Genomic DNA, 14,678 nt, shown 5'->3' on the forward strand with positions numbered 1-14,678 from the left:
ACGCGCATAGGCACACTGCAGGATTTGCAGCTAGGGACTACACAGAAGAGTAGTTGTGACTTTATTATAGTGCTTTCCTCCACGGAGATGGTGGTGGGCCTTTCCACGCCGATTCAGTAAAGGACATCTCATGGAGGTCAGGATTGAGAGACAGCACGTAAGAATACCACGTGTGTGGCCCGCACCATCCACGGAAGTCTCTTAAGGAGGCCGTAAAGAGTTGTACGCGCACCTGTGCATCTAGCCCAGGAGAGTGCTTCTTCTGCACACTGTTGCTTGCGCTCAGCTGAAAGAAGTCTGAGCGTTCCAGCCATTGTGCCTGTAATACAATCATCAAGTGCTTACTGGCATTTTCGGGGGGTGGATGGATGGAAAATTCTAAACTCTTCTTTGTGGTTTGCAGGGTTTACTTCCTTTGGTTTTTTGTTTTTTTTTTTTTAATTTTTTTTAACGTTTTTTATTTATTTTTGAGACAGAGAGAGACAGAGCATGAACGGGGGAGGAGCAGAGAGAGAGGGAGACACAGAATCGGAAGCAGGCTCCAGGCTCTGAGCCATCAGCCCGGAGCCCGACGCGGGGCTCGAACTCACGGACCGCGAGATCTTGACCTGAGCTGAAGTCGGCCGCTTAACCGACTGAGCCACCCAGGCGCCCCTACTTCCTTTGGTTTTAATATTAAGCCTTTAAATTCTCTGTACGTGTTAGTGGATGGTTTTGCTGCTGTGAGGGTGAACGGAGTTGGTGGGGTTTCATCATACACGGATGAGGTTCTGATCCAGAATCAGCTCAGTTAGAAACTGGGTCCCCAGTGTATTTAAATCAGGGCCAGTGGATGAAGGTTCAGAGGAGATGATCAGAATGTGGGGCATTTCAGTTCTGTCCCACATGGAACTGGACAGAGTAAACCCTGAAATCTTCACTGTGGAAACTGAAAATGCCTCCAAAGTAAGGAAATCTTAGCAAGCATAGGGAGAGGATTAAAGTATATCACCTGCTAGGTTATATTTTACTAGGAAAACCTCAGGAGAACGCCTGCTGGAATACCCGAAAACCTCGTTTAGTTTTCATCATCACGTGAAGTGGCCGCGTGGCTCTTGGACACTGGTGGCGTCAGTCAGTCGTGATTCCGTGTTGACGTGTAGCGGTCGGAGTGGCTGAGGCAGAGCCGGCCTGCGCTCCTCGGATTGTGGAGAACTGAATCGGAATGCAGATTTCAGAAAGCGTTCCTTTCAGTCCTTGGGGGTTTATAGTATATTTGCCAGGAAGCAGGCACTCTCCTGTCTGCGGTGGGGTAGCAGGTGTCCCGGGTGGTGCTCAGTGACATCGGGACCCTCACGAGGAACGAGACCGCTCGCACGTGCGCACGCCGCGCAGACCCTTCTCGCGCTTCTCTTCGTTTTATTTTGCACCCATTTCGGAACCTAGAGTGATGGAAGATGGGACATTTAAGGCAGAAATAAAAGTGAAGTTTAAGAGAGCGGGATGCAAACGCAGGCCCCCCTCCTCCTCTTCTGCTCTGGGACTGCATTTCACTCACCCCCGTTACCAAACCGCGTCCAGAAAATGCGGGACAGGGCAGAAGATGAGCCTCACGGTTTGGAGAAGAGGGAATGGATGTGCAGACTGTAGCCTCCATGGAGGTTTGAGGACAGCTGTGGGGGAGCTGGGTGGAGGTGGCAGGAAGCACAGCATGTGGTGGGGAGGTTGTATCTTGTCCCGAGAGACTCTGCACCAGGACTTGGCAGGGTATTTGACACTGTGCCGAGGAGCCACATGTTAAAGGACCGTGACTGTTAGGACAGAGAGGGACAGACAGGGTTACAGATTGTGTTTTGCTAACTCACTGCCCCCCCCCCCCCAACAGCCCCAGCTCCTTGGGTGCTATCTTGTTTCTGTGCTCGCCGTGTGAAAACGTAAGGTCTTGGGGCACCTGGGTGGCTCAGTCGGTTGAGTGTCCGACTTCGGCTCAGGTCATGATCTCACAGCTCGTGAGTCTGAGCCCCGCGTCGGGCTCTGTGCTGACAGCTCGGAGCCTGGAGCCTGCTTGGGATCCTGTGCCTCCCTCTCTCTCTGCCCCAACCCACTCGCATTCTGTCTATGTCTCTCTCAAAAGTAAATAAACATGAAAAAAAAATTTTTTTTCTTGAAAAGAAAATGTAAGGTCTTAGTCCTGAGACCAGTACTGTTTTGCTGGACATTACCCCGGATGAGATACTGGTGCACTGTAGGTACAAAACCTAATGTTATGTAGCAGAGGACATGGCTGGTTGTGGATGTTTGCCTGATTTTTCACAGTCGTGTTCTTCAGTCTTACTTATCAAGCCTGGAGGGTGAGTGGAAGGGGGAGCAGGGATTGGATCAGTGTGGCTCCTTCCGAACCCCTAAGGGATCTGTAGACATCTTTTATTTCAATGATTTCGTTACCATTGAAAAGCTCGTAGAAGCATATATAGGATGTTCTAGATGCCCACCTTGGGACCGAGCCACTTGCTTTTCCTGCCCAAGTTCAGATCTGCTGTTTTAGACGGCGTTGGCTCTGGTTACCGAGCACCGAAGGGGACCGTGTTACTTTGTGCTACAGATTTTCCTTATGTGCAGGCCCATGGGTAGACTACGTCTTGAAGGTACATCTAAATGCAAATTTAGATGAAGCCGGCACGTTGGCACATTACAAAAGCATTGGGAGTGGAACTTGAGTTTTGTTGAAATGGGCTCGCTTATGCTTAAAATCCCGCCTCCAGTTCTTTCATAAAAACCCGATGTCAAGGGGCGCCTGGATGGCGCAGTTGGTTAAGCGTCCGACTTCAGCCAGGTCACGATCTCGCAGTCCGTGAGTTCGAGCCCCGCGTCAGGCTCTGGGCTGATGGCTCGGAGCCTGGAGCCTGTTTCCGATTCTGTGTCTCCCTCTCTCTCTGCCCCTCCCCCGTTCATGCTCTGTCTCTCTCTGTCCCAAAAATAAATAAAAAACGTTGAAAAAAAAATTAAAAAAAAACCCGATGTCATGATGTTTGGTAGATAATTGGGGTCTACTGTGCAGTGGTTAACTAGGGGCGTCGAGAGGATCAGAGGTACAGCGAGGTCACGGTTTGACCGGCGTTGGGTCTCCATCCTGGTTCTTCGCCGACCGAACCGAGACCCTGACTGTTTCCTTGCCCCTCTCGCTGGCTGGTTGCCTGTCGCAGGCACCATCGTGGCGGGTGGGGGCGGCCCTGGTCTCTGCAGCCGCCGCCCATGATGGAAGCCCCCCGCCCCCGGAAGTCGAGCCTGCTCGCGGGCACTTGCGGGGGGCCGGCCACGCCGACGAGCGCTCTTCACGACTGGTCGGGTGACCCCGGTTCCCAAGTGAAGGGCAGCTTAAAAGCACCTTTCTGCCGACGGTAATTTTTCCTTTTCTGCGTTTTGTGTTTTAGATTAACTTCATCTACCTTGCCAGAAGCACGAAGAGAACCATGCTGAGTTTAACTCTGGTGTGTGTGGTTACGTTTCTCCTCGTTTGCAGTGGGGCGTTTTTCCCATACAGCTCGCATCCCGCCAGTCCGAAGCCAAAGAGGGTGTTTCTGCAGGTGAGCGCAGTTTCGCGTGAGCGCTGTGGTTCTGGAGGGGAAAGCCTCGTGTGTGCCGCGCCGGTCAACAGGAAAACCGACAGACTTCCCTGCTGTTGACCTATTTGGTTGCACTCGGCCACTCTGGGCAAGGCAGTGAGGGAAAGACTGACCACCAAGAGGCTCTTACCAGCAAGAGCCTTCTCCCAAGAGACTGAATTGGAAATGTCCGCTCGTGCTGGCACTGTTCACGTGCTGCGAGTGCCCCAGCCCAGAAAAACAAGAGCAGATGTGTGGGGTGATGAGCTCTCAGAAGTACACACTGTAAACCTGTCTGCAGGCTGAGTAAAAGTGTGAATTCAACTGGCAAAATAAAAGATATTTTAAAATGCCAGTAAAAGTGCTCTTAGGTAGCGTTGAAGGTACTGTGTCATAATGAAAGTATAATAGTTTAGGGACTAAGAACGAGATTTAGAACTGTCTGAGATTTTAGGTTTTTCTGCACACGTTTTAGAGTTGGTACTATAAAGCAGGAGAAAGAACCAGGTTGCCTTATGTATAGTCATGTTCTGTCTTAGAGGTTGCAAGAGGCAAACAAAAGCCAACTTCAGGGGTCGCCTGGCCGTCTCAGCCGGTGGAGCGAGCATCTCCTGGGTCTTGGGGTCAGAGTTCGAGCCCCACGTTGGACGTAGAGCTTCCTTTAAAAAACAAATCTTAAAACCAAAAAAAGCCAAGTGATAATCTATGTAACTATTCGGGGACTTGAATAAGTTAATAGTAATGTTTGAATGTAAATAGTGGGGAGGAGATACTGAAAAAGGGCCAAATATTCCTTGTTTATCGTCCTGGAGGACACAGCCACATGCTTTTTTTCTGTGGCTACAATTTGCAAAACCTTCAGTGAAGAACAGCTAGTTTTCAGATTGTGTACCTTCAGTGACTTGCCACATTTTTATAATTACATCAGTAGTATTTAGAAAAAGCTACGTTTTTATTTTTAAAAACTCCTGTTCTCATTTGTTTGGGGTTTTCTTCTTCCCCAGTGCCGGAAGTTGGCAGACTTTTCCCCAGAGGGGCCAGGTAATAAATACTTCAGGCTCTGCCAGCCGTACAAGTCCGTGTCCCGGCACGGCACAGTGGTCGCAGACGTACCTGAACGAGCGAGGGTGGCTGCATTCCAGTGAAGCCGTTTATGAGCTGGCGGTGGGCCGTGCACTTTCTCTTCCAGTTTGATATTCTTTCCGCAATGAAGCTGTTCTAGCTGGCGCCTCTTCATAGAAATGTTAGGCCCAAGTCTGACATCTAGTGGTGACAACGGGAATTAGCTTCAGGTCACAGGGAAGGGGTGTGTGTGTGTTTGTTTTAGGATGCATTTGTTTGTGGCCTTTATCTAAATGCAGTTCTAGTGTCCGTGTCTTTTCACTCTGAAATAGGTTTTCAAAAACATTTTAATGAAACTTAAATATATATTTGTAAGGAATAATGAAACTGTGTATCTGTATATCGATCGTCGAGTGTGAAAGAAAGAACATTAAGCAGCACCTCATAAAACCCGCGTGTGCCCTTCCTCCCGGTTCTCCCCCCCTCCCCACCTGCTAGGATGTACTCATTCGCGATCTTGAAGTTTAGGATTAATCATTACGTTATTTTTCTTCACCACGTATGTGTGAATCCCTAAACAAGAAGATACCATCTGCCTCTTTGTGAACTTCTGATAAGGCAGTGCCTAACTATGCATTTGTGACTTGCTGCTGTTTGCCCGCAGCATGTGAGAAGCTTGCACGTTGCTGTGTGTCACAGTGGTGCGGGAGACTCCTGGGGGAGGGTACCCCCCTTTATCTGGCCATTCTGCCATTGGTGGGTGTTGGGGTGGTTTGCAGTATTCGCTGGTATGGGCAGTGCCGAATCAGAGCTCTTGAACCTTCAGGAGTTTCTCTGAGTACACATTCCAGAGCGGAATTGCTGGCTTGAAGGCTGCGTGCACATTGAGGGGACACCAAGCAGTTTCCTGAAGCGGCCGTGCCAGCCCACACCTCCTGCGGCAGTGAGGGTCGGTCCCTGTGACTCTGCAGCCACGCCAGTTCTTGCTGTTGTGGATGTCCTCTGTCTGTCCCTCCGGATTGGGGATGTGGGGGAGGGGATTCAAGTAGTATTCTCATCGGTCCGTTCTTTCCAGCACATGACTAGAACTTTTCATGACCTGGATGGAAACGTAGTCAAACGGGACTCTGGGATCTGGATCAATGGGTTTGATTACACTGGAATGTCTCACATAACACCTCATATTCCGGAGATCAACGAGAGCATCCGAGCTCACTGTGAGGAGAACGCACCCCTCTGTGGTTTCCCGTGGTACCTCCCGGTGCACTTTCTGATCAGGTGGGTTCACTCCTGTGCTGCTTTAGTCGGGGGGTCAGTTCTCAGGTCCCGTCGCTATGCGAGTACTTCATTACTGCAGCTGGTGAACAGAGGTCAAGTGCCAGGTACGCTGTTTCCTGTCACTGCACAAGTTCTCCTCCTTTAGTGGGACAGAGAGCTTGGAAGTTTACCGTTGCCTTTTCAAATTTAGGAAGTCCTTCCTCTGGAAGCCCGAGTAGTTAGAAAGGCTGGCCCTCTCAACTGGTCTGGTAGATAGAAGATAACTATGAATTGCGAACTTTCATTCCTGGGAAGCTTTTACGGTTTGGTAGTCAAGGGTTGGATAAGAAGGAGTAGGATGGGTAGTGGAATCAATATCACCTAGGATCCTTTGATCTTAATTTTGGGTAAGTTTTATTACCCGATAGCCCGGGCCTTCAGAGTAGTTAGCATGGTTTATCCTATCCATCAGAGTCGGGTTGTTTTGTTTTTTTTAGTTTATTTATCTTGAGAGAAAGCAAGAGTGGGGAGTGGCAGAGGGAGAATCCTGATGTGGGGCTTGATCCCACAGACTGTGACCTGAGCTGAAGTCAAGAGTTGGACACAACTGACTGAGCCACCCAGGCACCCCAAGCTTATTTTCATGCCCCAGAATGTGATTCATATATTTGACCATGTCCACGAGTTACAGGTAGCTGTCAACTAATTAAGCATCCTAAATATTGAAGCTCCCTTTCCAAATAGGAAAAACTGGTATCTTCCCGCTCCAGAAGTTTCTCCAGGAAATCCTGCTCATTTCAGACTCGTGTCCAAAGAACAGACACCCTGGGATTCTATAAAGCTGACGTTTGAAGCAACAGGTAAGTCATAGGATATTGTTTTCTTCTCTCCTTCTCTTAAAATTCTTAAGTGTGTATACTTTCTCTTTAAATAATAGTAACCACAACTCAGGAAGAACGTAGTGTTTGTAAAGGTACCTCAAGCAGATTAGTAATGATTTATTGAGGAAAATTAGACTTTATTTTTTTTAGAGCAGTTTTAGGTTCACAGAAAAATTGAGCAGAAAGTAGAGCTCCCCTCCCGCCACTTCTTTTTTTTTTTTTTTTTAACATTTATTTATTTTTGACACAGAGAGAGACAGAGCATGAACGGGGGAGGGTCAGAGAGAGGGAGACACAGAATCTGAAACAGGCTCCAGGCTCTGAGCAGTCTGCACAGAGCCTGACGCGGGACTCGAACTCACAGACCGCAAGATCATGACCTGAGCCAAAGTCAGACGCTTCACCGACTGAGCCATCCAGGCGCCCCCCACTACTTCCCTTCTTAAGACCTTGCACTAGAGTGTGGGGTATTTCTTAAAACGGAGGAGCCAGGACTGATCCGTTGTTAATTATAGCCCCTGGTTCATATTAGGATTCGGTTCACTCTGTGTTGCATAGCTCTGTAGGTTTTGACAAATGTGTAATGTCACGTACCCCCATATCAGACGGAGTAGATTCCCTGCCCTGAGAGTCCCATGCACCCCCGGTCAGCCCTCTCCTCCCCACCCCCTCTGGCAACCACTGATCTATGTTACTGCCTTCTACTATTCTGCCTTTTCCAGACTATCTCATAGCGGCGGTCATAAGGTTTGCCACCCTTTCAGGACAGCTTCTTTCATTTAGCAGACAGCCCTCCTGTCTTTAGGGGCTTGATAGCTCATTTCTTTTTACTGCTGGATGGCATTGTGGATGTACCGTAGTTTATCTGTTTACCTACTGCAGAACATCTTGGTTGCAGGTTTTTGTCTAGACTTGTTTTTTTTAATGTTTATTTTTGAGAGAGAGTGCACGCGTGCAAGTAGGGGAGGAACAGAGGGAGAGGGAGACACAGAATCTGAAACAGGCTCCAGACTCTGAGCCGTCAGCACAAACTCACGGGCTGTGAGATCATGAATGACCTGAGCTGAAGTCGGACGCTTAACCGACTGAGCCACCCAGGCGCCCCTGACCTCATTTGGATAAAAACCTAGGAGTGCAGTTGCTAGATCATATGGTAGAGCCTAGATTTACCTTTGTAAGAAACTGCCAGGCTCTTCCAGCATGGATGTACTGTCCCGCGTTGTCACCAGCATTTGGTACTGTGTTTGGGACTTTGGCCATTCTGACAGCAACGTGGTGGCATCTTGTTGTTTCCATTTGCAATTACCTAATGACCTGTGAGGCTGAGCATCTTTTCTTAGGTTATTTGCCATCTGTGTGTGTCCTCTGGTGAGGTGTCTGTTGATTAATTGGGCTGTTTGGCTTTTTTCTATTGAAATTTAAGAGTTCTCTGTGTATGTGGATAGAAGTCCTTTATATCAGTAAGTGGTGTGCAAATATTTTCTCCTGGTCTGGGTTATCTTTTCATTCTCTTAACAGTGTTTTCCACAGATTGTAAGGCTTTAAATTTAATTAAGTCCAACATAATCAGTTTTTCTTTCATGGGTCATGATTTTGGTGTTATGTCTAAAGGTCATTGCCAAACCCAAGGTCTCTGGATTTTCTCTGTTATCTTCTGCAAGTTTAGTTTTGTGTTTTATATTTAGGTCTATGATAGATACATTCCGAGTTAATTTATGTGTTTTTTTGTGTTTTTGTTATAAGGTCTGTGTGTGGGATTCGACTTTTTTTTTTTTTTTTTTTTTCCTGCTTTGCATGCGGATTTCCATGCATTGTTCCAGTACCATCTGTTGAAGACTGTCCCATCTCTCCCGAATGACCTGACCTGTTTCTTTGTCAGGAATCAGTTGACTGTATATGTGTGGGTCTATTTTTGGGCTTTCTATTCTGTTCTTACCTGTTTGTGTCTTTTGCCATCACGATGCCGTCTTGATCAAGTCTTGAAGGTGGGTGGTATCCATCCTGTCAGGCTTTGTTCTTCTTCGATATACTGCTTGTCTTCTGTCTTTCCACGTGTTAGTTTGCCCATATCCACAGTATAACATTCTGGGATTCTTAAATGGAAGCGCATTGAAATCTGTAGATCAAGTTGGGGAAAATGATATCTTAGGGGGGCCTGAGTGGCTCAGTCAGTTAAGCATCTTACTCTTGATTTCAGCTCAGGTCACAATCTCACAGTTCATGGGTTTGAGCCCCGAGTCAGGCTTTGCGCTGACAGTGCAAAGCCTGCTTGGGATTCACTCTCTCCCTCTCTCTCTCCCCTTCCCCCACCGGTGCTTTCCCTCTATCTCAAAATAAATAAATAAATAAACACTTTAAAAAAATGACATCTTAATATTTTTTCCTGTTTATGACGTGGAGTATCTCTGTTTATATCTCGTTTATTTTCTTTCATCAGAACTGTATTTTGTAGTTTTCCTCATACAGATTCTATACAACTTTTGTTAGATTGGTACCTCAGTATTTCATTTTGGGGGATGCTAATGTAAATACGAGTTTTCATTGATGGTATGTAACCATGTAGCCTGCAACTCTGCCATCATTGTTTATTAGTTTCAGGAGATTTTTGGTTGATTCTTTGGGATTTTCTACATAGATGATCATGTCGTCTGCAAACAAAGACGGTTTTATTTCTTCCTTCCCAAATCTGTTTTTGATCTTTTATTGCTTTTTCTCGTCTCACTGCATTAGCTAGGACTTCTAGTATTTTGAAAAAGGCTGCTAAGAGGAGTAGTAAGTGTGGGAATCCTTGCCTTGCTCTTGATCTTAGGGGGAAAGTGTCTACATTTTTACCATAATGTTAATTGGCCCTTTATCAGGTTGAGGAAATTCCCCTCTATTTTTAGTTTGCTGAGCTTTGTGAATGGATTTTCGGTTTTGTCACATGTTTCTGTTTGCTGATATGACCATGTGATTTTTCTTTATTAGCCTTTTGCTGTGATGGATTATATTAACTGGTTTTCAGAGGCTGGATCAATCTTGCATACATGGAATAAATCCCGCCTGGTTGTAGTATATAATTCTTTTTGCACATTGTTGGATTTGATTTGCTGATGTGGAGGATTGGTTCTGTGTCTCCGGAGCTCCGGAGAACTCGAACATAGGAAGTTCACTTTTGAAAGTTCCTGCTACTGTTCACTTGTATCATTCTTGAATTTCATATAAATGGAATCATCCAGTATGTAACATTCGGGGTCTGGGTCATTAGGCATAATGTTCTTGAGATTGAGCTATGTTCTTTTGAGTATTAGTATTTTATTCCCCACAAGTAGTGTATGAGAATTCCAGTTCCACATTCACTCTAGTATTTTCTGTTCTTTCCATCGTACCATTTCTGGCGGGCATTTAGTGGTAGCCCTTGCATTTCTCTGTAAGTCATGACGTGGAACATGCTTCCAAGTGCTTACTGACCATTCAGGTATCTTGCTTTTGTGTCTTCATTTCTTCTTCCCTTCTAAAACTTGGGCTTACTGATTTATAGGAGTGCTTATGTTCCAGATCAAAATCCTTTATCATATATATATATATATATATTTTATCTAGATGTTCTTGTCCATTCATTTTTTTTTCTTAAAGTTTATTTATTTTGAGAGAGACAGAGACCAGCGTGAGTGGGGGAGGAGCCGGGAGAGAGAATCCCAAGCAGGCTCCATGCTGCCAGCACAGAGGCCCAGTGTGGACTCAAACCCACGAAGCTGTGAGGTCATGATCTGAGCTGAAACCAAGAGTTGTACGCTTAACCAAATGAGCCACCCAGGTGCCCCATGTCCATTCATTATCTTAAAGGAGTCATTTGATGTGTACAAGTTTTAAATTTTTGTGAGTTCCAATTTATCAGGTTTTTCTTTACAGTTAATACTTTATATGTCCTCTCTAAAGAATTCTTGCCCACCGGAGGTCAACAAAGATAGATTCTGATGTTTCCTTCTAGAAGCTTCATAGCTTTAGCTGTTACATTTAGGCCTGTGATATACTTTGAAATAATTTTTGTGTATGATGTGAGGTAGAAGCCAAGCTTCTTTTTTTTTGAAATGGATATCCAGTTGTTCTAGCATGATCTGTTGAAAAGACTTACCTTACCCTATTGAACTGCTTTGGCATCTTTGTCCAAGGTAATTGGATTGCATACCTCAACTTTTGCCCACTTTTTACTGAGCTTCCTCGCCCACTAGTAGGTTTCATGTTTGTATTTTTTTGATGACTGTGACCATTTTATTTACACTAAAAAGTAAATAATTTATGTGCTAAGGCACAGTTTAACTCAGAAGGGACTTGAATATCTAGTATGCAAAGAAAGCTGGAGGACAGACACGAGATGGTAGAAGGGAAGTAATAAAACTTGGTAGTTAACCATGGAAAGAAGCCCTTGCAGGGCATTCAGTGCCTTAGCTGATGCGTTCAATGGTGGATACTTTTGTGTTCTCTGGGCTTTTAAAATTTAATTGGAAATCAATTTATTTTGCACCAACCGGTTTTTTGTTCATGCCAATAATTATTTCTGATTTTTAATCACCAGCTTGTAAAAAGGAAGCACAGAAAAATCCAAACGTTTCTCTATCCTTTATGCACAATTTGGAGAATTCCAGTAAAATTTAGGTTCCTGGCAGGCAAGGTGCACATCTACTGCCCTATATTTTGTGATTACAAATGTCAAGAAATCAGAAAAAAATTGACTGTGTGGGTCTGTGTACCAGTTACCATATTTTTAGTTATAGAAGCTTTGCAGCTTAATGATCATAAGGGTGAAAATCCGTTGTATTTTTTGTTATTATTTTCCTTGCTATTTTTGTTTGTTTTCCATATGAACTTTAGTATTAACCTAACCAATATAAAATTTATTACTAATTGGTGTTTTGGGGGAATATCATAGTAAGTTTATAAAGTAAGGAGAACTGACATAATGTTTTCACCCTGTCCGTGAACTAGCAATGTCTTTTCACATGTTCATATCTACTCCTGTCTTTCGTAAGTGTTAAAAGATTTTCCTCATCTAGTTTTTGTGGCTGTCATAATTGGAATTTTCTCTACCTTTATGTTCTCTAACTGGTTATATTTGTTGGCGTAAAGGCAGCTGATTTCTGTAGGTCAAATTTGTATCTTTGCTCCCTCACTGAATCTTTCACTTTTTGCGTTAATCATCACTCCTCTAGAGTTCTCCAGGTTTACTAGGAATTGCCAACCTTTAAATGGCCAGATACTATTTTAGGCTTTGCCATATGTCCCCAATGTAGATTTTTTTGTTAACTACTGTTTAAATACGTAAAAAACATTCTTAGCCTGTTAGCCTTACAAAAACAGACCAAGTATATAGCTTATTGACTACAGCGTATCGTCTGCAAATAGTCTTTCTTTCTTTACCAGTTCCTAGGCCCATAACTGATGTGTCTAAGTGGCTGATGGTGTGGAGCAGCTGTGGATGTAGTGAGCCAGCGTCCTTGTTTTACTTAGAGCACAGGTCTCTTGTGTTTCCCAACATGTGAGAGACTAGCCTTAGGCCTGGGGTGTATATTTTGTATCCTGTTAAGCAAGCATTTATCAGCTGTCATTTCTTGAATGTTTTTATAAGGAATTGGGTTTTAATTTTGGAAAAGGCTTTTTTTTTTTTTTTTTTTAAAGCATCTGTCTAGGGTTTTTTCTTCCTTGGGTCTTTTAACGTGGTTTATTCCACTAGGTTATGGCTTATTTTCTTAATGTGATGTTGGATTTTGTTTGCTACAATTTAGATACTTTCTGTTAGTACTCCTGAGTGATACTGGTCCGTGTCTGTTTATTTTTTTGGTTCTCTTTAATCAGATTTAGTTATATGTTACCCATAAATGTATAAACATGATAAAAATGGTAAGTCTTCCTTAATTTCCAGTGCCTCGGAACAGTTTAGGAAGCATTTGAACTGGCTAAAAAGTTGGCTTAAATTCCTCTCTGAAACCATCTGGGCATGGTGTTTTTTCGTGGGGGATAGTTTCCTAACTTTTTCTTGGGAAATTCATCTAAGATTTATCTCTCTCTTGTACAGTACAAGAGAGTACAGTAATCTGTGTTTTCCTTAAAAAGTATCCACATTTCATTTGGGTCTCCAAATTTAATAGTATAGAGGTCTGCTTGTAGTCACGTGTGATTTTAAACATTTCTTCTGTTTATTTTTCTTACTCTTTTTGTATACTTGTGTTTTCTCAGCTCCACTCCCCTTCCCGTCTCTTTCTTAACCAAGTTAGCTAGTAGAATTGTTAATAAAAAATCTAATTTTTAGAATTAAGTTAGGTCTGTTTATTTCTGGTCTCTACTTTCTTGATTTCTTATCATCTGTAATATTTCTTTGTTTTCTGTTCTCTTTGTTGTAGTATTTTATAAAAAAATGTTTATTGCTATGGATTTTCCTCTTATCACTGCTTTTCATTGTTTACAAAAAATGTGATTTTTGTTCAGATTTCCTTTTTCTTCTAGAAGTCTTTGAATTTTCAGGTAGAAGGCTATTTTAAGTTTTACTGAATTATGGTCAGTGTTATTTGTAATATGTGTTATGAAATGGATGCTTTCCTTTGTAAGTTAATATTTTGAGTATTTTGTGTCCCTTTTAGAAGATACGTTCTGTGTTACCAGCTTGTGAAGTTTGATGTGTATACATATCCATATAATCAACTTCACTGATCTTTTTTTGTTCAACTGATGTACTGACAGTGGAGTGTTTCTTATTTGTAGTCTTCCTATATACGTAGGTATCTTTCTGCATCTCCTGTATTTTGCTTCATCAAGTAGCTGCTGTTACTTAATGCACAGGATTCACAATTTTGTGTCATTGTGAATTAAAACTTTTAGTATTAAAAAGTGCCTTTTTACATTTAGTGCTTTTGTCTTGAATCCTGGTTTTTTTCCCTGGTATCAAAGAGGTCTTTTTTAAAAACTGCTAGCCAGAAACCCCTTTGTTTATTCCTTTATTTTTACCCTTTCTGAAACTCGTGTTTTTTGAATACAGTGTATGATTAATCCGAGTTATTGTTTTTTTTTTCCCTTTTCACATTTATTTCTATGACTGATGCATTTGGTCTCAACTTTGTTCCAATATTTTGTGCTTTGCTATATTCCTTTTTGTGTGATCGGTCATCTTTGCTCTTTAAAATATTTTCTGGCATTTTAGGCAAGTGTGTATTTTCCTTTGACCACATAACTGTGGAACCTTTTACTGTCTGTGTCAGTGTCTCGCGGGCTCCGTGTCTGCTTACCCAGCTTCCCTGGCTCCCTCTTGGTGTCGGTCACGTCCCCCACTGGACACTGGTCTCCCACCCTCACTGGGATGTTGCCTTCGAAATGTGTCCGGACAGGTTAAAACCTTCACTGTCCGTTCTTCTGCTGTAGTTTTTGAAGTTCCCTCTTGGTTAAATGAAGCTTATTCTCTGGATTTCTGAAGGCCTCGCGAGTGCTAGGTTCTTGGATGTTTAGATGACAGGTTTTGTCATTGTAAATTCTGCGCCTTTTCTGCTGTGCCTCGTGACATACCTCATTACTTACCCCGGTTGACACACGCAGAACATCCTAGCCAGGAGACCTCCCTTAGGTCTGGAGCGAGAATCTTTAAAGTGACGTAAGGTGTGCCCTTCATAGTCTGGCTTGGTGGTGAATTAACTGCTTCTCCCGATGCCTTTTTAACGACTGTTCCTCTTACCTTTCAGGACCAAGCCACATGTCATTCTACATTCGCACCCACGAAGGGTCAACGCTTTCTCAGTGGTCTCTTGGCAACGGCACCCCCGTCACCAGTAAAGGCGGGGACTACTTCGTATTTTACTCCCACGGGCTCCAGGCCTCTGCATGGCGGTTCTGGATAGAAGTGCAGGTGGGGATTTGCCAGCTCTGCCGCGGTCAC

The 14,678-nt window shown here is 43.9% G+C and overlaps 1 protein-coding gene across 1 annotated transcript in view; it reads left to right on the forward strand.

The window, feature by feature from the left end:
* ERMP1 (endoplasmic reticulum metallopeptidase 1) overlaps nt 1-14,678 on the forward strand; it is a 45,930-nt gene that overhangs the window by 27,347 nt on the left and 3,905 nt on the right. Inside the window, exons 11-14 of the mRNA XM_042964520.1 lie at nt 3,411-3,563; nt 5,719-5,921; nt 6,645-6,760; nt 14,485-14,648. Of these exons, the coding sequence (XP_042820454.1) occupies nt 3,411-3,563; nt 5,719-5,921; nt 6,645-6,760; nt 14,485-14,648 (636 nt within the window). The remainder of the gene's footprint in view (nt 1-3,410; nt 3,564-5,718; nt 5,922-6,644; nt 6,761-14,484; nt 14,649-14,678) is intronic.

This window comes from Panthera tigris, chromosome D4 (assembly GCF_018350195.1).
Source record: "Panthera tigris isolate Pti1 chromosome D4, P.tigris_Pti1_mat1.1, whole genome shotgun sequence".
NCBI classification, from domain to species: domain Eukaryota; kingdom Metazoa; phylum Chordata; class Mammalia; order Carnivora; family Felidae; genus Panthera; species Panthera tigris.